A 23,302-nucleotide genomic window follows, 5' to 3' on the forward strand; every position below is an offset into this window, starting at 1 on the left:
ACTGGAGTCAATCCCAGTCCACACTGGGAGAGAGCTGGAGTCCAGTTTACCAGCAGCAGAGACTCAGATAGGAAACCATTACACCAACACCTACGGGAGACTCCGGGCGTCCAGTTCCCGCAGCGTGTTTCTGGTGCTGCTGATTGATTTGCAGCGTTTCCTCCAGTGATGGAACCCAAGCAGAGAACCAGAGAATGACTTCCTCAGGATAAAAAGAGAAGAAACTCTACTGGTTCAAAGATCTCTGATCTCAAGGTTTATGTCTTCATATCACCAGACCCTACCAGTGTGTGTGTGGCAATGGGAGTGCACATGTGTGTGTGTGTGTGTGTGTGTGTGTGTGTGTGAATTAACATTTGTGTTACCAATATTGATTTAACCAGAAACCCAACAGCAGAAGCGTTAAAGTGTAAATATGGAGGATTTGTTTGAGATGAACACAAATCTTTGTGTGTGCAGAGTGCTGTGAAGCTTTCATTGTTCTGAAGATCTCCAACAATAATCTTCCTCATTTGATTTAAGAACATCTCATCAGAGGAAATTACATTTTGTTAAGTTGAAACTAAACGATCCAAATCATTTAACGTCACCACTGATGTTTGCTCCTAGTTTTCAAATGTGTTTTCTTTGTGTTCCAATCGATGAGCATCTACAACTAGATTCAATGACTTTATGATATGAATGATGAATAAGTGATGAGTTCACAGTTCATGGAGGAGAGTGTGGAGGCACCACTTCTTGATCCAGTGAAATATTTATCCATAAACCTGAAGAGACAAAAAGAAAACAAACACATCAAAGAGAAAACTAAATCATTTACCACAAATGTTTAAAACAAAGCCTCATATTTACAGAATCATTGAGACATCAAATATTCATGACTCAGTCATATAAGTATTACCTTTTGTAATATTTAACCATCATGCTTATGAAGTCATAACTGCTTATTTTCATCTGATAAATTGGTGTCACTGTGTTTGTAAAGGTTCATGTTTGAGACGTTATCTGAGCTGCTGATGTGAAGCTTTCTGAACTCATCTGTGTCTTTCTCTTCATAATCTCACTTCACATCAAATGAAGCAGCTTCACCTTCGTTGTGGAAGAAGTCAAAGATGTTCTTTACAGCGACAACGTGTCCCAGAGCTTCTACAGCGGATAAAGAACCAATCACAGGAGCTTCTTCTGCTCATAGTTTAGGGCAGCTTTGTTTAACAGCAGCTGTGAATAGTTCATGTCCCGTATGAAGCAACTCACTGTGTGCAGGGCGCTGACTTCAGCATTTAGGAGCAGGGTTCAGCTGCTCAGAGAGCTCAGAGCTGTTGTCAGAGGTCGGAGGGCATTTGGCTGAAATAAAAAGCAAAGACAACATTTTAGTTCTTCAGAGCCAAAATGTCAGAATGTGTTGTAACAGCTTCCTCCCAGTGGAGAGGATCCCCTCTTCTAGCCCCTCCCACTGATGAACACATCTCTTCTCTGACATCATCATGCTATCATCAATATTATCAAGCTATATTTATCTTTTCCCCCAAAAGTCATAAATACTTTTATCAACAGTCTAAAAAAATGTGTAGAAAACAACTTTACCTTAAAGTGTTCGTCGATTGCTATAAAATTGCAGAATTATCTAAAAGTAATTGAACTTAATATATGAAGAATAAAAGCAAATATGATGAAATAACATAAATAGAAATTAATGTTTAATGAAAATATGAATTTGTCTCTTCATCAACTCAAAGCTTAAAATCCAAATACTAATGAAATACTAATGAAGTACCAATGAAGTACTAATGAAATACTAATTAAATACTAATGAAGTACTAATGAAGTACTAATGAAGTACTAATTAAATACTAATGAAGTACTAATGAAGTACTCATGAAGTACTAATGAAATACGAATGAAGTACTAATGAAGTACTAACGTCTCTGCTCGGGTCTCTCATCTTTCCTGTTCCTGTAAACCATGACTCCACCCACAGCGATGATGACGAGAGCAAGAAGAGCCACTGCAGCGATGATGATGAAGGTCATGTAAGCGGGCTTCTCTGTTGAGCAGAAAACAAGAATAAAATAGTCACAAGCTGAAGAGATGAAGCAGGTTAGAAGAGGAGAACATCCATTCATCAAGCAGACCACAGTCCTGAACACACACACCATCTGTCTGTCCTTTCTTCATCTGGTCTGTACATGATGACTGTATCTCTGCTTCTTGATCTCGTCCAGCTGTGTTCTCTCTGCTCAGCTGTGTGTTTGTGTTGCTTTCTGTCTCATATGTTGGTTTGTGACACAACGACAACTTCTGACAAACATATTCAAACTCCTTTCTGACTGTCAGCACACTTTGAATAAACTTTATTGTGACTGATGTACTGATAGATACATACATTCCTCCAGGTGTTTCATAGTTCTGTCTGTTCATCTTCTAACAGTGAGCAGTAGTTCAGTCACTACAGCTTCTACAATCTCTGACCTGTGGTTACACATGAAAGAGTTACACACGGTCTGAAGAAAACTCTTTGTGAATATTTTACTTATTTACAAAGAAGGTAAAAAACAAACTTATTTCAAAAACATAGAAAGAAACCAAAGATTGATACGTTTCTATATAATCACAGCTCAGTAAACAGTGTTCATAATTCTGGTCCAGAGGCTCTTGCGTTGGTTTAATTCTGATCTAAGCTTTAAAATTATAGACGACAAATAAAAACTAGATGAAAGAAACTGACAACTAAAGAATTGAAGGAAACTAAACTTCCCGTCCTCATAAAAACACACAAACTGTTCCAGTAAACTAAAGGTGTGCTTCCCACCTTCATCACACCTGATCTCAGTCTCAGCTTCGTTGGTCCTGATCACAGCTTTGTCCAGTCTGGTGTAGATGTCCTCCTTCATACCAGACAGCTGGAACACACAGTCGTACCTCCTCCAGTCTTCAGCTGGGACTGATGACAGTTTCAGGTCAGCGCTCATCTGGAAGGATCCATCGTGGTTGGGGAGGATCTCTCCAAGGTCCACGTCCTCATGGAGCTTCTCTCCATCTTTCCTCCAGAACAGTGTGGCTCTGTCAGGGTAGAAACCTGTAGCGTGGCAGCTGACTGGAGAGGAGGACGTCTTCTGGAGGAGAGACACTGAGGGACGCTCTGGAGAGGGAAGAGAGAGACAGGTTATAGGTTCTTTATTATTATCATTTACTGTGTATTCATATTATCATTCATGTTTGATGGAATGTATTTTAAATGCCTTGGTAACACATACACTATATATATATATATATATATATTTATATGCAATGCAAATAAATGTCATTGAGGTTGACTTGATAAAAGAAGGGAGAGACAATTATGCAGCATATTCTTGGCCAGCAGATCTTATTCACATGCAAGTCACTTTATTTGGGTGATCTACCAGAAGGAATAACAGGAAGTGACAGATACCTCCTGAAAATATTAACGGTAGCAGCAAAAAATGCAATTACTCGAAAGTGGCTACAAACCGACCTACCTTCAGTCGAAAATTGGACTGAAATCATTAAAGAAATTCACGATATGGAAAGACTGACTTTCCTACTGAGATTAAGAAAAGACACATACATAGCAAGATGGACAAAATGGACCAAATATTTGTCAGAACAAGAACTTGGCTGGTGACTTGCCCTCTCTAACCTCACAGGGTTTTTGACTCTGTTCATTGTTGATGCTCATTATCTTTTAAAAAGACAGGTACTCTCTTCAAACAGGATGCTACTTCATCTGTGCAAATCTAGATCTTAACATAAATACTGCTGTGTATAGAACTCTTCCAATACATAATTTTGATATCTGATCCTGAAATTATGGTTGATGTAACGGTAAAATATGTTTTAACATGTTCTCTGCATAGACTCTGTAAGAGGAAAGTGCCCGCTGTGACATAAAACATTCCATATAGGGCAATAGCATAAGACGAGAAACATGCAAGCCATATAGGGCAGCGACAGAGAATGAGGCACCTTCCTGTAATGAAGAGGACATGTACCAGACACTGATGCACACGTATGACTTGTCCCCCCCTTCTTCTCACTGTCTCCTTTGTTTGTAAAGGTATAAATAAGAATGTACGGAGATGATTCTTGGGGGCACTCTCACAGGTTACTGAAATACGTATCTGTGAAACTGCTCTCCTTGCTTGCAATGCAATAAATTGAATTTACACACTTTGATCATTCATCAAGAATCTGTTCATTTGATATTGACTAAAAAACCTTTATACTCTTCTCCCGACTAGTCATAGAAATATTCCACAACAACTTGGTGTCAGAAGTGGGATACGCTGACTGTCCGTCAGGCTCCGGGGGACCGTCCGGAGAAAAAGGCCTTTTCCAGGATCCACAACTGACGATCTTGTCTCATACCTCCTTAGACGAGAGAGAGAGGGCCGGCGAAACCAAGGAGTCCTGATTGACGTCACGCGTATCCAACGATAAAGAATTAATTTCTACAAATCGGTGAGAAGTTGAAATTCCAATTACTATTGATATCGTAAAAATAAGATATAACGGACACAGATGAATGATCAAGTAGTCATCATTATTTGGGGAATACAATTGTTTTTAACATTTGTATATTTGTTTTTTGAATTCTTTATGTAAAATCCATTTAGAATTTCTGGAGCATCATTTTACGTGTTTACGTAGAAGACAGGATTGTGTTATAAGGTGAAGATTTAACTCAGAATAAAAACATTTTGAGATCGTAACACAGATCCTTGACTACACAAATAGGTTTGAAATAAGACCGTTGTTATTAACTTAACGTGAATTTCAAACTCTGTTTGAAATAAGACCGTTGTTATTAACTTAACGTGAATTTCAAACTGTTTGAAATAAGACCGTTGTTATTAACTTAACGTGAATTTCAAACTGTTTGAAATAAGACCGTTGTTATTAACTTAACGTGAATTTCAAACAAATTCTGTCTGAAATAAGACCGTTGTTATTAACCTACATACGTGAATTCCAAACTACTTGGAATAAGACCGTTGGTAGTAACGTAACGTGAATTTCAAACAAGGTTTTTGCAAAGTTTTACTAAAGAAACTACGCCTTACAGCGACGGCTGTATTGTATTAAGATAAACGTTAACGTGTTCCACGCCTGAAAGATGGGTGGAAAGCAGACTAAACACACAGAGCCTTCGGGTCCGATTGTAGAAATGATGCGACAGAAATATGGAAATGCATGTACGGAATTACTCCCGTACTGGTCAAAAGAGTTTGGGTTTCCAGAGAACGGCTCATTAAGTGCCGCTAAACTTAAAATGTTACAAGGGGATTTAGAAGCAAGGTTGAAAGAAATGAAGAGTGGTAAAAAGGTTAGAGTTAAAGACTTGGAAATGATAGAGAAAAACCAGAACTGTCTGGCTCAATGGCAAACAGAATGTGATTGTAGGGAGAGAAAACAAATGATTAAACAAATGACGTGTTTAAAAGAAGAAAAACTGATTCCAGACACACAGAATAATCCATCCGTGTCCCATTCTCCTATGTATCCGAGTCTTACAGGAGCAGGCGGTCCTCTCCTAAACACATGCTGTCAGGCTTCCCCACAGCGTGTCGTCCAGCAACCTGACAACCCACCACCACCCCCTCCGCCATATACTGGCCCTGGTCCAACGGTTGACAGACCAGAGACTCGCCTCCACGCAGGGCAGAGAAACATGGCTCAACAGAGCAATGCTGACTACAGAGCATCTCCAGCCTCACCAGCCTCACCATCCAACCCCTTCATCACCCATCCTCTGCCCTCCACGCCCCAACCCCAGAATTCATCATGGCTTGACCCATCCTCATGGAGCAGAACAGCGGGCAGATTTGCTCAGCCCCAACACCTCCATGAACTCCAGTGCTGACGAAGCTGTTTTATCAATCACGCAGCAGCAACAGGAGGGGCCAACAGGAGGGGCCAACAGGGGGGGCGCGGAAGAGGAATGCACCGTGGTGCAGGCCGCGGACGTTTCCAAGACGACCGACAAGGAGGAGCCACACAGGAGACTCAACCCAACGTGTGCTTCTGCTGTGGTGAAACAGGACACTGGTTTAGACAGTGCCCTCATCGCTCCGCACACAGCGGATCACGACAGCCACGTGGACGACAAGGAGGAGACGGAGGTGGTGACTTTCATCAACAATTTGGCACTTCTGACTGACGCGATGTGGGGGAGGGAGACGATGCGTTTGGAGAGAGTACGGCTACCTGCCCCATGACTCTGCAACAGGGAAGTGAAAAGCACACACACACAAGCTCAGCTCGCTGCTCAGCTCACACACAGACACACTCAATCCTTTGCAGCAATGAAGACACGCTTTCTCGCACGCACACTGCAGAACAACAGGCTGCTCTCCTCAGTATCATCTCACACTTAGAGCAGCAGCAACTGAATGCATCTACACCACGACCACACACTTATTCAATGTTTTCCTCAGATTCATATAAAGAAATGCCGACTACACAGGTGAATGTAGAAGGGAAAGTTTTAACCTTTTTGGTAGATTCGGGAGCTACTCACTCTGTGATTCAACAGAAACATTTTCCAAATCAGAAAATGAGTGGACGTTTTGTATATTCTCAAGGGGCCTCGGGGTTAACAGTAACTGAAAAATTTACGGTTCCTATGACGAGTGTACACACTGACCAGACTGACCTAGAATCTGACATTAAAGTGAAACATTCGTTTTTGCTTTCTTCTTTTTGTCCTATTAATTTATTGGGCAGAGACTTAATGTGCTCATACGGCATCTGTTTGACGTCATCTCCTGATGGACTGAAAGTGGTTAGGCGTAGAGTCGCACACCAAATGATGCAACTGACTCCCTCTGACCCTCTTTTTGTTTATCAGTGGTGGCTTCCTGTTGATGATGCACGGAAACTTTGTCATGAGGCAGATGCGCGTGTCTCCCCTCATGCTGATCGTATGAACCCTGAACATCTTCATTGCACTTCACATGTCTCTGAGGGTCCAGACGACTCTTATGAGGACAAATTTTTTGAAGGCATTAATGATGCAATTGTTTGTTCTACTCTGTTTTGGTCAACTTACAAATCTGCTGTGTCTGTCTCTCTTTCTCCAACACAGAAAGAATTGTTTCAAGTTGACGACTCATTCCCACATATCTCGCTGTCCAAGGGACGCACTGATCAATGGAGAGATTTGGGACCGTTCGTAGCACAATGCGAGGCGTTAACTGACTGGGAAACAACATGTGATCCCCATGTCCTGCGCTCGACATCCACTGGATTTTTCAGAACTTTTTGTGTGCTCTTAACACCCGCCTGCAGATCTGTTTATGTGTTTTATGAGCACAACAATAAGATCAAGACGTTTGTAACTAATCCCACAGCAATTTATCCTGCCCTTGCCTCTGTTCCACAGACACTCTGGGCGGTGCACAAATATGACGTGGGTTTGATCAACAACTGCCAACCGGTCGTCATCACTCCACGCTCTGACTTCCGCCCCCACAAACACCAGTACCCTCTGCGACAAGAGGCCATTGACGGTATTACACCAGTGTTTGACTCACTCCTGAAAGCAGGCGTGATTATTCCCTGTCCAGACTCACCGGTCAGGACACCGATATTTCCTGTTAAAAAGATCAGAGATGCAGGCAAACCTACTGAATGGCGTTTCGTGCAAGATCTTAAAGCAGTAAATGCTGCAATTCATGCACGTGCACCAAATGTGCCTAATCCTTACACTATTCTAGCTCAGATTCCTCCTGAAGCTAAATGGTTCTCTGTGGTTGACCTGTCAAATGCTTTTTTCAGCGTCCCAGTTGACAAAGACAGCCAATTTTGGTTTGCTTTCAACTTCAATGGTAAGCCATACACCTTCACTCGACTGTGTCAAGGCTACACCGAGTCTCCAACCATCTACAATGATGCACTCAGAGAAAGCTTAGAAAGTCTAACTCTCTCGCCAGGCTCTGCACTTCTGCAGTATGTTGACGATTGCCTTATCGCAGCTCCTACTCAGGCACAGTGTCAGAAAGACACAATTAAATTGCTACAACACCTAGCACAAGAAGGCCACAAGGCCAGCCTATCTAAATTACAGTTTGTAACGCAAAATGTACATTTCTTAGGTCATGACATTTCCGGAGAAGGGAAAACCCTCTCCCCTAAAAGAATCGCTTCAATCGTGTCGATACCAAAACCTAACACTAAAAAACAAATGATGTCGTTTTTAGGTATGTGTTCATACTGTCGGTCGTTCATACCTAACTACTCACAAATGGAGCAGCCATTATCAAGTTTGATTCACGGTAAAAATCTCACCGCACATGACAAAATAATTTGGACAAAGGAAGGTTTCGCTGCCTTCACACAAATGAAATGTGTTTTGCAAACACCTCCAACTCTTGGGTTGCCAGATCCGAACAAACCATTCACTCAGACTGTAGATGAGAGACAGGGCTGTATGACCTCTGTGTTGCTACAATCACATGGTGATAAACTACGACCAGTTGCGTATTTCTCCGCAAAACTCGATCCTGTCGCTTCAGGCTTGCCACAATGTTTGCGTGCAGTGGCCGCGGCTGAAAAGGCACTTGCTGCCTCACGTGACATAGTGGGGTACGCGCCACTGACCCTGCTCGTTCCTCATTCGGTGTCTTTGATTCTCCTCGAACAGAAATCATCTCACCTTTCTGCAGCGCGATATTTGCGTTATCACACATGTCTCTTAGACATGCCGAACGTAACTGTCAAACGCTGTACTAATCTTAACCCTGCATCATTACTTCCCATTCCTGGTGATGGAGAGGAGCATAACTGCCTGGCTGAGCTCCAAGCTCAGTGCACTCCTCGTCCTGATCTGATGGACACTCCGCTGCCCAACAGCGACATGGTAATGTATGTGGATGGATCTGCCTCTCGCGATCCTCAGACCGGTACTAATCTTGTGGGTTTTGCTGTTGTTTCTGACTCTGATGTGCTGTGTTCAGGTCCTCTACCATGTCACCTCTCTGCCCAGGCAGCTGAGCTCATCGCGCTCACTAAAGCATGCAAACTTGCTGAAGGTAATACAGTCACAGTTCACACTGACTCTCGTTATGCATTCGGCGTCGTACAGGATTTTGGAACTCTGTGGAAACATAGGAAGTTCCTTAAATCTGACGGTAAACCTGTCCTGCATCACACTCTCATTGCTGAACTGTTAGAATCGATTCTTCTGCCCACGGCCATCGCAGTATGTAAGTGTGCAGCTCACACTAATCACACTGACGACGTTTCCAGAGGAAATGCTCGTGCTGACGTAGCCGCTAAAGCTGCTGCACGGCTTCCTCTCCCTGCTTCCTCAGCTCTCATGTTTTCATGCGTCTCCATTCCTTCTTCTCTTACAGCGATGCAGTCACTCTCCACTCCGGAAGAGCGTCGGCTGTGGTCAACTTCAGGTTGCACATACACAGACGGACTGTGGTCAGGGCCTGATGCTAAACCATGTCTGCCTAAGCATTATTTCAGCCATTATGCTAAGTTGACACATGGGTTAGACCACGTGTCAAAAGGGGGAATGTTGAGTGCATTAAATGAAACATGGTTCACTAAAGGGTTCACAGCATGTGCACAAAAATTTTGTTCTGCATGTGTAACCTGCTCTACTCACAATGTAGGCAGGCCCGTGGCAGTGTCCAGCCAGGCTGCACATCCACCTCCAACACGCCCTTTTGAGCATATCATGATGGATTTTGTTGAACTATCTCCATCTGAAGGTAAGAAACACTGTCTAGTGATGGTAGACATGTGGTCCAAGTGGGTCGAAGTATTTCCATCCAGTAAGCAAACTGCTGCAACGGTAGCAAAGGCTCTGATTTCTGAAATCATTCCCCGTTGGGGCATTCCTACTAAAATATCAAGTGACAATGGTTCTCATTTTGTCAATCAGGCCATTACAGAATTAAGTGCATACTTGGGTATCGACTTAAGAACACACTGTGCTTATCATCCAGCCAGTGGTGGCGCTGTTGAACGAGAAAATGGAACACTTAAGACTAAGTTAGCAAAATGTTGTGCTGACACAGGTCTGCCTTGGACAAAAGCCCTGCCTCTAGTGCTGGTGTACATGAGAATGAGAAAACGAACACGAAGCAATCTGAGTCCTTTTGAGATACTGTTTGGTTTTCCTCCTCATGTAGGCACAGAAGCTCCGAAGGCACCACTTCCTTCAACCGCCTTATGCGAACATGAAATGTTAACATATTGTGCACAACTTTCCTCTGCTTTATCTAATATAAGACAACAGGTGTCTGCCGCTCTCCCAAGGCCAGCTGAAGGACCTCTCCACAAGCTGAAACCTGGTGATTTCGTGGTGGTGAAAGACTTCAGAAGGAAGCACTGGAACGCACGACGCTGGCAGGGACCATTCCAGATCCTCCTCGTTACTCAGACGGCTGTCAAAGTAGCTGAGAGGGCAACTTGGGTCCACGCGTCCCACTGCAAGAAGGTTCCAAATCCAGGAGACGCACCAACTGAAGCTACAGGTGAGCTCGCACCTACAACAAGTGTCAGCCAACAGGCACCACCGAGGGAGGAAGGACAGACGGAGCCACCAACAGAAGAGATGCAGTGATCACGGACGGAATCACAACGGGCAGTTGACCGACAGACGCTTGCGTGATCTGTGTTAACTGTCTACTTCCCAACGCTGATGCCACGCAAGAAAGACGGCTGGCAGAGCCCGTGTCAACATGTGTTTCATCCTATAAACACAAGAAAAGGAACGCGACCAGGTCCTCTCTAGAGGGACACGAAAATCGTTTGTTTCATTGTAACCATATTCATATGATTGATTGTTTTCTTTTTCAATTTATTCATGTACTACTTACCTGCTCTAACCAAAAGAGTGGCTAGATAACAGTGTCTCTGACAGTTTTGTGGAAACCTCACGGTGTCAACACAAACAGAACTGCTCACACAAACCAGTTGCTCGGGTGAACTCCATACAAACTTGGTTGGCTGTTGTACTTTTGCCATGGAGCGACAGCGCCCATGGAGCCCTCTTAGGAGGGTAGGTGGCACTCGTTTCACATATTGTATTTTTGTAATCATGGGTTTATGTGTACTATTGCCTATCCTCTTATATCACCATAAACATGTTGAAGACCTCCGCAACCGACATAATAACAAAACTACTGACACACTGACTTCCAACTCAACGACTCACGGTGACAGCACACGGACAAACACAACTGTAAAGCGGGTAAAACGGACTTCCATAGTACACCTAGAACATAGTTGGATGAACGTAGGGGTGTCACCAAAGAACCCCTATTCTATGAACATGTGGTGGCGCTATGCAGAGTATGTTGCAAAGGCGACAAATAGGTCAAACTGCTATGTATGTTCCCGAATGCCTGCCTCTTCACAACAACATCGTCAAGAAGGTGTTATGGGGTTTATTCCCCTGGGCAGGAGTGGGCAAAAATACTTTGCGTATTGAAACAGTTGACTACCGTTTTAAAAGCTTTGTGAACATGACTTTAGCTGCAGTAAAAGGTATTCGCGAAGAGCTGACCTCCATGCGTTTGATGATTATGCAGAACCGTATGGTGTTAGACCAACTGACAGCAGCTCAAGGAGGCGTTTGTGCTATCGTAGGTGAAAATTGCTGTACTTTCATTCCAGAAAATGATGTTGATGGTGGAGTTATTCATCAGGCAATATTGAACATGACTAAATTACAGGACGCCATGGCTAAGGATGCCACACCGGAACCTGATTTCCTCTCACGTCTATGGTACACATGGAAGAGCACGATCATCTCCATTAGTTTCATCTTACTGGCTTTCTTGATTTTCGTTTCTTGTTTCATACCAATAGCCCGCCGTCTGATTTCGAGTGCGTTGACGAAACAAATGGTTCAATATCAAGTGATCATTGAAGGAGACCAAAAGGAGATTGACCATGACCGATTTCCGACATTTGACTATGCAGACAACGTCGACAGCGACACTGACTCTTTAGATGGTTTCGATATTCAGGTCTAAGGACAGTTTTGATTTTTATCTTTTTATTTTTGTGTTTATTGAACTGTATTGCTTGCTTAAAACAACCAGAGACTTGATCTCACAAAAACATATTTTTGCAATATTGATGTGATTATAATGTAATCAAAAGAGTGGAATGTAACGGTAAAATATGTTTTAACATGTTCTCTGCATAGACTCTGTAAGAGGAAAGTGCCCGCTGTGACATAAAACATTCCATATAGGGCAATAGCATAAGACGAGAAACATGCAAGCCATATAGGGCAGCGACAGAGAATGAGGCACCTTCCTGTAATGAAGAGGACATGTACCAGACACTGATGCACACGTATGACTTGTCCCCCCCTTCTTCTCACTGTCTCCTTTGTTTGTAAAGGTATAAATAAGAATGTACGGAGATGATTCTTGGGGGCACTCTCACAGGTTACTGAAATACGTATCTGTGAAACTGCTCTCCTTGCTTGCAATGCAATAAATTGAATTTACACACTTTGATCATTCATCAAGAATCTGTTCATTTGATATTGACTAAAAAACCTTTATACTCTTCTCCCGACTAGTCATAGAAATATTCCACAACATTGACACGAGTGACGGACAATGTTGTTGGCATGTTGCATGGTTGTTTTGATGTATTTTGTTTTTGTTTTTGTTTAATTTATCCATTTGTTTAAATGTATTCTTCCTGGTCTTTTTTGCCAGAGGCATGAATTGCTAGTATTATTCCTTTACGTGTCGGGATTTGTTTTTCTTTGCAACAAAAAAAAAAAAAAACCGTAATAAAATCTTTAAGTATCAAAAAAAAAAAAGAGACAGAGAGAGAAACTGAGGGACAGAAACAGTTCAGAGACAAAGAGAGAGAGAGAGAGAGAATGGAGGGACAGAAACAGTTCAGAGACAAAGAGAGAGAGAGAGAATGGAGGGACAGAGGGGTGATGAGTGTGAGGGAGGAAATGTGGTGAAGGAGAGAAGGAGGCAGAGAGAGGAAGAGAGGTGAGGGAGGAGAAAGGTGTGAGACACAGCAGCTCTCTGTATGTTGCTGACATGTGTTGTAATGTGACTGTTGGTCAGAAACAACAGAAGCTTCATGAAACTACATCAGGTCATGTGATTCTACCTGTTCTCATCAGAGAGCTCCTCCCGTAGTTCACATACTTCTTCAGCCACTCAGGACAGATCTGAGTGTAGTAGTGTTTTCTATGTGCCATCATAGCTCTGTTATGATCCCACTTGTGTTTGGTGATGACAGCCCGTTGTTTTGGAGCGATGTATGTCTCTGTCTTCAGGTCCAATGATATGAAGTCTTCTCCATCATAACCAAACTGATCATAACCTTTGACCTCATCGGTCTCATCATCCCATTCACAGCCGTACATCCTCTGGAATATGTGGACACCTGAGAGAGAGAGAGAGACAGAGAGAGAGAGAGAGAGGGAGAGAGAGACTGAATTAAACCAGAGTGAGATCACAGTCGTCTCTCATCAGTTGACATCACATCTTCACCACAGAGACACACTGATCCACAGACACACAGCAGAGGGTCTACACCTCCTGCTGTCATTGGCTGGATGAAGCCACTTACAGCCAATCATCAGCTGGACAGTGTGGACGTCTCAGAGAGAGACAGGGAGGCAGAGACTGCTGGGAAACAGAGGGACATCCTGACTCTGTTCATGTCCTCTTGTCACCACTGATGAAGGGGGTGTGTCTTCATTTATTTAACACATATGTTTATTATAAAATATTTTTAAATGTCAGAAACTCGTGAAAATGTTCGTCAAGTTGTGAGAGGAAGAGGTGAAATCTTCAGATTGCTTCTTTAGTCTGAACAACACTGAACAATATTTAATATGAAATGATATTAATCAGAGAAAAGCAGAACTTTCTCATATTTGAGAAACTGGAACTAGAAAATGTTTGACATGTTTTCTTGATAAAAGACTTGAGTGATCATCTGATTATCAACATTTATGTGAATTCATTTTCTGTTTAACAACTAATAGATTCCTTATTTTAACATTATATATGTTTATTATGGCATAAACACACCATAGTGAAGTTAATTGACTCTCATCTGTATTATTCTCCATATTTAGGGCTCAAACTAATTATTCTTGTCTTTGCTGATTATGTAATGACTGTTTTTAATGAATCCATAAATTGTTTACACTGTAAAATGTCAGTAAAGTGTGAACACTTTGGGGGTGTGTCTTCATTTGTTATGTAACACATATATGTTTATTATAAAATATTTTAAAATGTCAGAAACTCATGAAAATGTCTGTCAAGTTCTGAGAGGATGAGGTGAAATCTTCAGATGGTTCTCAGCTGAGAAACCAACTCTGGTCATAGGTAGCTCTATTCTGAGAAACGTGAAGCTAGCGAAACCAGAGGCTACAGTTACATGTATACCCGGGGCCAGAGCAGGCGACATTGAGTCCTATCTGAAAGTACTGGCTAAAGATAACCGTAAATACAATAAGATTGTTATTCACGTCGGCGGTAATGACACCCGACTACGGCTCTCGGAGATCACTAAAGTTAATGTGGAATCTGTGTGTACATACGCAAAAGCCATGTCGGACTCCGTAGTTGTCTCTGGCCCGCTCCCGAACCTGACCAATGATGAAATGTTTAGCCGCATGTCATCGTTCCACCGCTGGCTGTCGTGGTGGTGCCCAGCAAACAATGTGGGCTTCGTAGACAACTGGGACACTTTCTGGGGAAAACCTGGTTTGCTTAGGAGGGACGGCATTCATCCCACTTTGGATGGAGCAGATCTCATTTCTGCAAATCTGACCCAGTTTCTTTGTGGACCTAATCCATGACAACCCAGAGTTCAGACCAGGAAGCAGAGTTGCAGTCTTACACACTTCTCTGAGCTTCGATTAGAGCAGTTACCCACCCAAGTCATATTAATACTCACATTCCTCGAGGCACCGGCCGAGGAGGTGGAGTAGCAGCCATCTTTGACTCAAGCCTATTATTAAACCCTAAACCTAAACTAGATTATAACTCATTTGAAAGCCTGGTTCTTAGTCTTTCACACCCAACGTGGAAAACAATACAGCCAGTTATATTTGTTATATTATACCGGGCCCCAGGTCCGTATTCTGAATTTCTATCGTAATTTTCTCAGTTTTTATCAAGTCTAGTCCTTAAAACAGATAAAGTAATTATTGTGGGTGACTTTAATATTCATGTTGATGTCGAGAATAATAGCCTCAGTACTGCGTTTATCTTATTATTAGATTCGATTGGTTTCTGTCAGAGTGTACAGAAACCCACTCACTGTTTTAACCCTCGACCTGGTTCTGACTTATGGCATTAACATAGAAGATTTAATAGTCTTTCCACAGAACCCTCTTTTATCGGACCATTATCTAATAACCTTTGAATTCCTACTAACGGAGTGTACACCGGTAAGCAAGAGTTACTACACTAGATGTCTATCTGATGGTGCCGTAGCTCAATTTAAAGAAGCGATTCCGTCTTTATTTAACTCAATACCATGCTTCAATATAACAGAGGACTCCTGTGATAACTTTAGTCCGACCCAGATTGATGATCTTGTCGATAGAGCTACAAGCTCACTGAGAAGGACACTAGACTCTATTGCTCCTCTAAAAAAGAAGTTAGTAAAACAAAGGAGGTTCGCTCCATGGTATAACCCTCAAACCCGCAAATTAAAGCTGACATCGCGAAAACTTGAAAGAACATGGCGTTCCAATAACTTGGAAGAATCTCGGTTAGTCTGGCGAGACAGTCTTAAAACGTATAAGAAGGCCCTCCGTAATGCAGGAGCAGCTTATTACTCATCATTAATAGAGAAAAATAAGAACAATCCCAGGTTTCTCTTCAGCACTGTAGCCAGGCTGACAGAGAGTCACAGCTCTGTTGAGCCGAGTATCCCTATAGACCTCAGTAGCAATGACTTCATGAACTTCTTTAATGATAAGATCACAACTATTAGAGAGAACATTAACAATTTACAGCCCTCGACTAGTACCGATCTTTCCTCAAATAGAGTAACCTTAGAAACAGCTGTAAACCCTGATATATATTTAGATGGCTTTACTCCCATCAACCTTGACAAATTGACTTCAACAATTTCTACATCTAAACCTTCTACCTGTCTCTTAAACCCTATACCGACTAGGCTGCTTAAAGAAGTTTTACCGTTAGTTAGCACGTCTGTGATCAACCTGTCTTTACTAACAGGCCATGTACCACAGTCCTTCAAAGTAGCTGTAATTAAATATCTTCTTAAGAAGCCCACTCTCGATCCAGAGGTGTTGGCCAACTGTAGACCGATCTCTAACCTTCCCTTCCTCTCTAAGATCCTTGAGAAAGCAGTTGCGAATCGGTTGTGTGACTTTCTACGTAACAATAGTTAGTTATGGAGTTCCACAAGGTTCTGTGCTTGGACCAATCTTGTTCACCTTATATCTGCTTCCTTTAGGCAATATTATCAGAAAACACTCTATAAACTTTCATTGTTATGCAGATGATACTAAGTTATATCTATCGATCAAACCAGATGAAACCAACCAGCTCGCTAAACTGCAAGCATGTCTTAAGGACATAAAAACCTGGATGACCTGCAACTTCCTGATGTTAAACTCAGACAAAACTGAAGTTATTCTACTAGACCCAGAACACCTCCGGAATCAGTTATCTAATGATATAGTTTCTCTAGATGGCATTGCGCTGGCATCCAGCAGCACCGTAAAGAATCTTGGAGTTATCTTTGATCAGGATTTGTCTTTTAACTCTCAGATAAAACTAATTTCTAGGACTGCCTTTTTTCAACAACGTAATATTTCAAAAATCAGGCACATCCTGTCTCAAAGTGATGCAGAGAAATTTGTTTATGCATTTGTTACCTCTGGACTGCAATTCCTTATTTTCAGGCTGCTCTATACGTCTTAAATCTCTCCAGTTGATTCAGAATGCTGCAGCTCGTGTACTAATAAGAACTAAGAAAAGAGATCATATTACTCCTGTATTAGCTTCTCTGCACTGGTTCCCTGTAAAATCTAGAATATAATTTAAAATCCTTTTACTTACCTACAAAGCCCGAACTGGTCAGGCACCATCATATCTTAAAGAGCTTATAGTACCATATTATCCTACTAGAGAGCTGCGCTCCCTAAATTCAGGGTTACTTGTTGTTCTGGAGTCGTAAAAAGTAGGATGGGAGCCAGAGCCTTCAGTTATCAAGCTCCTCTTTTGTGGAACAAGCTTCCAGTTTCAGTCCGAGGGGCAGACACACTCACCACATTTAAGAGTAGTCTTAAGACTTTCCTTTTTGATAACTCTCATAGTTAGGCCTGGATCAGGTTTATAGTTAGGGCTGGCTCAGGTTTGCCTTGGACCAGCCCTTAGACAAACTGGTATAGGCTTAGACTACCGGGGCACTTCGGATACACTGAGCTCCTCTCTCCTCTTCTTCATCTCTTTCTGTATGAATTGATGTCCCATTAATGCTCATTACTAACTTTGCTTCTTCCCCGGAGTCTTTGTGCTTTCTCGCCTCACAGGTTTCCATGCATCGTAGTTTCATCTCTACCCTGGTCCTTCCTCCCGACATGGCGCTGCTGACTCCCACTGCTAATATCATTTTTATTATTACTCACATTACTATTTTATATTACAGATACCATTAATGCACATTAATGCCTTTGCTTCTTCACTAGAGTCTCTGTGCTTTCTCACCTTGCAGGTTCCTGTGGATCCGGGTTATACCTGGACCTAGTCTTGCCTCCTGCCGTGGTTCTGTCATATACATTGAATATGTTGTATTTCTGTTATGCTGTTCATTCTGTACACATGACATCTATTGCACTTCTGTCCATCCTGGGAGAGGGATCCCTCCTCTGTTGCTCTCCCACAGGTCTCTCCCTCTTTTCTCCCTGTTAAAGGGGTTTTTTGGGGGAGATTTTCCTGTTCCGATGTGAGGGTTCCGGGACAAGAGGATGTCACATGTGCACAGATTGTAAAGCCCTGTGAGGCAAATTTGTGATTTGTGATTTTGGGCTGTACAAAAATAAATTTAATTGAATTGAATTTAACTGTGTGTGTGTGTGTGTGTGTGTGTGTGTGTGTGTGTGTGTGTGTGTGTATATGTGACATATGTTTACTAAAGTACAGGATGACAATATCAACAAAATGTGTGAAACATAAACAAACCTCCAGTTTGGTTGAAGCGCTGCTTTACTGTTTCAATGTTGGCTTTGTAGACCTGCTGGGCGCCCATAGCAATCTCAGTCTGACCCTGCCAGAACTGAGGATCATCTGCTGTGAGTCTGCTCATCCAGTCCTGTTTGGGTTCTGCTCTCCTGGTGTTACTGTCATAGCGAACCATCTCAACGTCATCAACCAACCCAACAGCCACAAACTCTGGGAAGTTTGGGACTCCAGAGGACGCAGTGTCGAAATACTTCAGAGAGTGAGTCACTGGAACAGAAAGATAAAGTCATCATTTAATATTTCTGATGATTCTGTTTTAAAAACTATCTATTCTGAAATGAAATATGAAACAAGTCACATATTTAGATCATGCAGATGTGTAGCTGACTTTGATTGACAGAAAGATGTTTTCATCTAGTTTAGTGTCATCTTCTTCAGGACGCATCATTAGTAGTTTACACTCGTCATCATCAGATTAGTTTAAGTGTGAAATCACAAACCTCTGACCAAAACATGAACGCTGCATGTGATTAATATTATATTTCATATATCCAGCAGATTAAAACATCTTCTATTTCATATAAAGTCCTTTATGATCTCTATTTTATATAATAAATTGTGACCACTGACATCTCACATTTCTTCTTCTGAGGTTTTAAATAATAACTTTGAACTCTGTGAGTTTCCTGAAGTTAAACTAGCAGCACTTCTCCTCATACGGTTTCAAAGTGGGTTATTATGCTCTTTTTATTCCTTATATAATTCATTATATTTTTTGATTTTGTTGTCAGAGGGTTTGTGGATTTCAGATGTTTGAGTATAAAGGTTATTTTTTTAAATACAACCAAAAAAAAAAAAAAAACTGACCCAGTCCCTCACTTTCATATATATTGATTTATGTAAACTGAAGAATTATGTTTAAGTTTAACTCCAAATATCTTTGTGGAAAATTTAATCTGCTGAATATTATGATGCTCTCAGTAAAATGTTACCGGATGGACACAACTTAATATTCAAGAAACTTCTTTGTAATATTTGATCTAGTTTACATTTGTATTAGTTGGATTAAAAACAGATTAATTATGAACTTTAATATCTTTTGTTAAATTTCATCCCCTCCACCATGAACTGATGTTTATTCACTCAGTCCTGACACTAAAAGATTAATCTAGATATTTTTTAAAGCATCAGCAGAGTAAACTTCCTGCAGGTGTCTGTGAGTTTTGCTGATCACATTATGGTCTGTTTCAGAATCCTCCGCTGTCCTCTGTGTCTGAATGCATGTACGTCATATTTCTGAGTTTATAAATTCTGCACTGGTCACAAAAATATTTTGCAAATCTGTCCAAGAATAAATCTATTTCCTGTTAATACATCAAATACTTCAACAGTACTGCCAGACGGATGCTGGACTTCTGAGGCCGATACTGACATCAATATAATTTAAAACTTAAATACATCAGCTGATAGTATTATTAATATGAACACATATCATAAACAGACTTGATTCAGATTCATTAGTTGTTGTTTTTTGTGACTAAGATACAAACTAAGTGGAACATTTCACAGTTTAAAAATGAACTTGTGCTCTCTGGAGGACAGACTCTGTCATGAAGACATGTTTATGAATGAGCTCAAACTTAGTTTGACATTTCTTCATTTCTATTTCTTCTTACTCATCAGCCAATATGTATTTACCCAAATATCTGCAATAAGCTCATATCCACAAATAATATCGACGTCTGATTTATCAGTCCAGCTCCACTAAACGGCCTCAGTGTGATGTAATCTGACCCAACCAACTAAAGTCAGTGTTAACGCTGATGTGTGTTTCAGTGTGTGGAGTCAAATGTCATCATTATCTGAGGAATGGCTTCAATATTTAGACAATATGTAGAGGTCAAACAATACCACCATATGAACTTAATATTCATGTTCAGGAGGTTGTCATTCATTATGTGTGTTTTTATGAGTGCACATGTTATTCTCTAAATCTTTGTTTGTTATTTATTCAATATGAGAGGCTGATATATAATATTATTTTCTTCTTGTTCCTGTTTAATAATGAAATATGTATTATTTAGTTACAGATGACACTTTATATCTTGTTTAAGGAGTGTACACTGAAGAGATTGAAAAACAAAATAATTATTCATGAGTAATGTATTAAGTGTCAGTAATTGAGTTTATTAGTGAACGATATGAAATATTACACCAACAAAGCAGGAAGTAGTTTGTCTTCAGCAGGAAAACAACCATCAACTGACTTGTTGTTTCAAAGTAAAAGTCCCAAACCTCCACAGCAGCCTGAGAGATGAAATGTGCTGACGTGTTTCCTGACTGTATGAATATGTTCATTATGTCTACTGAAGGAAAATAACTAACACTAAATATTGACATCATTTATACAATAACAGTCATTGTAAACAGCACTGAATGAACCGCAGCACACATTCTATATAAAACATGAAGAAGTTAGATATTGAAATAGAAAAGTGCACTAAATATAGTGTTGTTGTGACGTCATGTTTTATGCTCTTATTCATCTGACTGGTGTTGGACTGTTGTTGCGCTGCGTCATGCTGACATCTGAGCTTTAAGCGCGTTCACACCGTTTCGCTCTGAATGCTGCTGATATTATGAAATAATGTCCCAAATAAAAGCGACAGCAGAGTGAGAGAAATAACTCACTTCTGTCCTTTTCACAAAGTCACTCGAGGAAACAGCGGCTACCTCAGAAACATGTCGGGACCAATCACTGAGCTGCACACACAGGATCTACTAACGTGGACTTTAAGAGCATTTCTGACTTTTTATAACATTTTCTGTCGTCAACGAGGAAGTCCTGGAGCTAAACATCAAAGACTGTCAAAAGAACCTTAAACTGATGAATAACAAAGTGTTAACTCACCTGCTGCTGCGCCATGAAGGTTTATCATCAGGAGAGACAGAATCAACGCCTCCATAGTGAAATGTCAAATCTTAACTTTTGGTACATTTTATTATTAAAGTGAGAAAGTGATCCAGTCCGTTCAGCTCCAGGATCAGGACTGAGCTGAGGGAGAGAGGAGGAGCCAATGGGAATTTAAGCTGAGCATTACGTCACGTATAACTAGGTAGAAGCGACCCACTGAGGTTAGTGAACGAAAGTGAAAGTAGTGTGATGTCGTTTGAGCCCGTGTGAGAGGATGAAGGAGACACGGACACGCGGGGCTTTATTCTGGTTGTTGGGGCCATTTCGTTAAAAACAGTACATTTTTGTTCCTAATGTAATGGCTCCTTCTGTAAAACGTATAAATAATTGTTTTGTCTGCTGCCAGAACCAATTAGGGGCCGGTGTGTTAGAGCCATTTCGTTGTTTTTGTACAACCTCCCACCACATGGGGGCGTAGTGCCGGTGTGAATCAGGCCACAGGTAATATAATCAGTGGGGTCATTGGACACAGGTTGTTGCTAATAGGTAGAAGCAAACAGTTTTTGACCGTGCACATTTAACGAATGTAAATGTTATGATTTATTGGTTTATGGAGAAAATGGATAACTGAATAGAAAGTAGTGGAACTCTTATGTGAGAAATAAAATGCCTATATTGGAAACTGGACTTCGTTATTTATGGCACGCGTCAGAACAAACATTTCAGCAACCGTAGTGACTTTTTATTGGGAAGCAACGGTCACTACAATAAGTCAAAAACTGCTTCATTGAGGAAAGCGTGTAAGCTCTGCTGGCGTTTGACTGCGTTCCGGGACCAGCTGCTGGAGGCTATCATCTTGTCCTTTGGACCGGACCGGAGCTGTTGGACCGCCGGAGGCAGTCGGTGAAGCGGCGGAGCCCACCGGAGGCAGTTGGATCGCACCGGAGCAGTTGGAGAGCCGGAGCTGTTTGAAGCGCACAGGAGCAGGTTGGAGCTGCGGTTGTCTCACGGAGGAAAAATAACGTAAGAACAACTGTATGTAGTTCAACGCCAAGGTATGTGTATCGCTACCTCCAACAAAGGAATGGCCATTGTTGTAATTGTGCACACATGACTTTGCGCGTAAAATCCAATGCTTTGGTGGTGACAGTATAAATGAACTGAGCGCGTATTCACAAAACTGAATGTGCGTAACTGACAATGGAAGAAGATCACGCTGCCGATTCTGAACTCTTAACTGAGACAGAGTCTCGGGTTGAATCTGGTGATATGGAATACACTGTAAAAAAGCGGACTGTTAAATTGACAGAAAAAGCTCTTATGGAAAAAATCGTCAACTTGCAAAAACAAAGAGAGGTGAAATTCCAAAGAGCACATAATCTCAAAGAGATAATTGTTGATTTGATGGGTGATAAAGGTTATGTTATAGAGGTAAAAGGTACATTTGAAAAATATAATCTCTGGTGAAGCAAAAGAAATACATGAAATGTTGATGGGGTTGTTACCTGAAGAGGAGGTGGATAAACATGAAATGTGGTATAAACTAAAAATGCTCAGTGTCAATGACTTTATTGCTGATGTAAACAAATGGTTGTTTTGCAATGAAAGTCACCTCAATAGTGAAGGTGTCGATCTTCATAATGAGGGTGTTAATGTGGAGCCTCAAGACAGCATTTCAAATGTTGAATCAAATGCTTCCAACAAGGGCTCAGGTCGAAAAAGTAATGTTTCAAAAGGCAGCAAGTCTACAACATCATCTGCACGGTGTCAAACAGAGGCAGAAAAGGCTGCACTCATGGCACGTGCTGCAGCGCTACAGAAAAGGCATGTCTTGGAGGAACAAGCGGAACAGCTGAGGAGGACAAAGGAGCAACACGAAATGGAGACTGAGATAGCAACAACTACAGCAAAACTAGCAGTATTGAATGCCTCGTGTCAAGGCAGTGTTTCAAATGCACATTCGGATGGAATGGAATCCTATTTCAAAAAAGGAGCAAAACTCAATCCTCATGCTGAACAATACAACCCACTGCAAAAAGAATCATCTCGGCAGAAATATTTGTCTGCCAACACTAAGGCAACATTGGAAAAACTAATGGAAGCAGACAAATATGAAAGTAAGAGTGCGATTATGCAGAGAAACAGCAAGTGGCAAACTTCTGAGCAAAGTAAATCA

The 23,302-nt window shown here is 41.4% G+C and overlaps 1 protein-coding gene and 1 long non-coding RNA gene across 11 annotated transcripts in view; one reads left to right on the forward strand and one right to left on the reverse strand.

The window, feature by feature from the left end:
- The window catches only part of LOC142965380 (class I histocompatibility antigen, Non-RT1.A alpha-1 chain-like), a 26,943-nt gene continuing 3,641 nt past the window's right edge, over positions 1-23,302 (reverse strand). Inside the window, exons 1-9 of one of the 10 annotated variants that reach the window (XM_076106299.1) lie at positions 21,124-21,281; positions 18,213-18,479; positions 17,739-17,798; positions 14,588-14,635; positions 13,138-13,416; positions 2,810-3,139; positions 1,922-2,044; positions 1,255-1,344; positions 1-767 (exon numbers count right to left, since the gene is read on the reverse strand). In XM_076106299.1, coding sequence (XP_075962414.1) covers positions 1,274-1,344; positions 1,922-2,044; positions 2,810-3,139; positions 13,138-13,416; positions 14,588-14,635; positions 17,739-17,798; positions 18,213-18,479; positions 21,124-21,178 — 1,233 coding nt within the window. In that variant the 5' untranslated portion in view covers positions 21,179-21,281 and the 3' untranslated portion in view covers positions 1-767; positions 1,255-1,273. Of the gene's footprint in view, positions 768-1,254; positions 1,345-1,921; positions 2,045-2,809; positions 3,140-13,137; positions 13,417-14,587; positions 14,636-17,738; positions 17,799-18,212; positions 18,480-21,123; positions 21,282-23,302 lie in introns of those variants that run through there. The other 9 variants (XR_012957651.1, XR_012957652.1, XM_076106298.1 and 6 more) reach the window with 9 other exon arrangements.
- The window catches only part of LOC142965391 (uncharacterized), a 13,487-nt gene continuing 10,440 nt past the window's right edge, over positions 20,256-23,302 (forward strand). Inside the window, exon 1 of the long non-coding RNA XR_012957655.1 lies at positions 20,256-22,149. This is a non-coding gene — a long non-coding RNA (uncharacterized LOC142965391). The remainder of the gene's footprint in view (positions 22,150-23,302) is intronic.

This window comes from Anarhichas minor, unplaced genomic scaffold (genome assembly GCF_050575085.1).
Source record: "Anarhichas minor isolate MPS153535 unplaced genomic scaffold, ASM5057508v1 ptg000033l, whole genome shotgun sequence".
In the NCBI taxonomy this organism is placed as follows: Eukaryota; Metazoa; Chordata; class Actinopteri; order Perciformes; family Anarhichadidae; genus Anarhichas; species Anarhichas minor.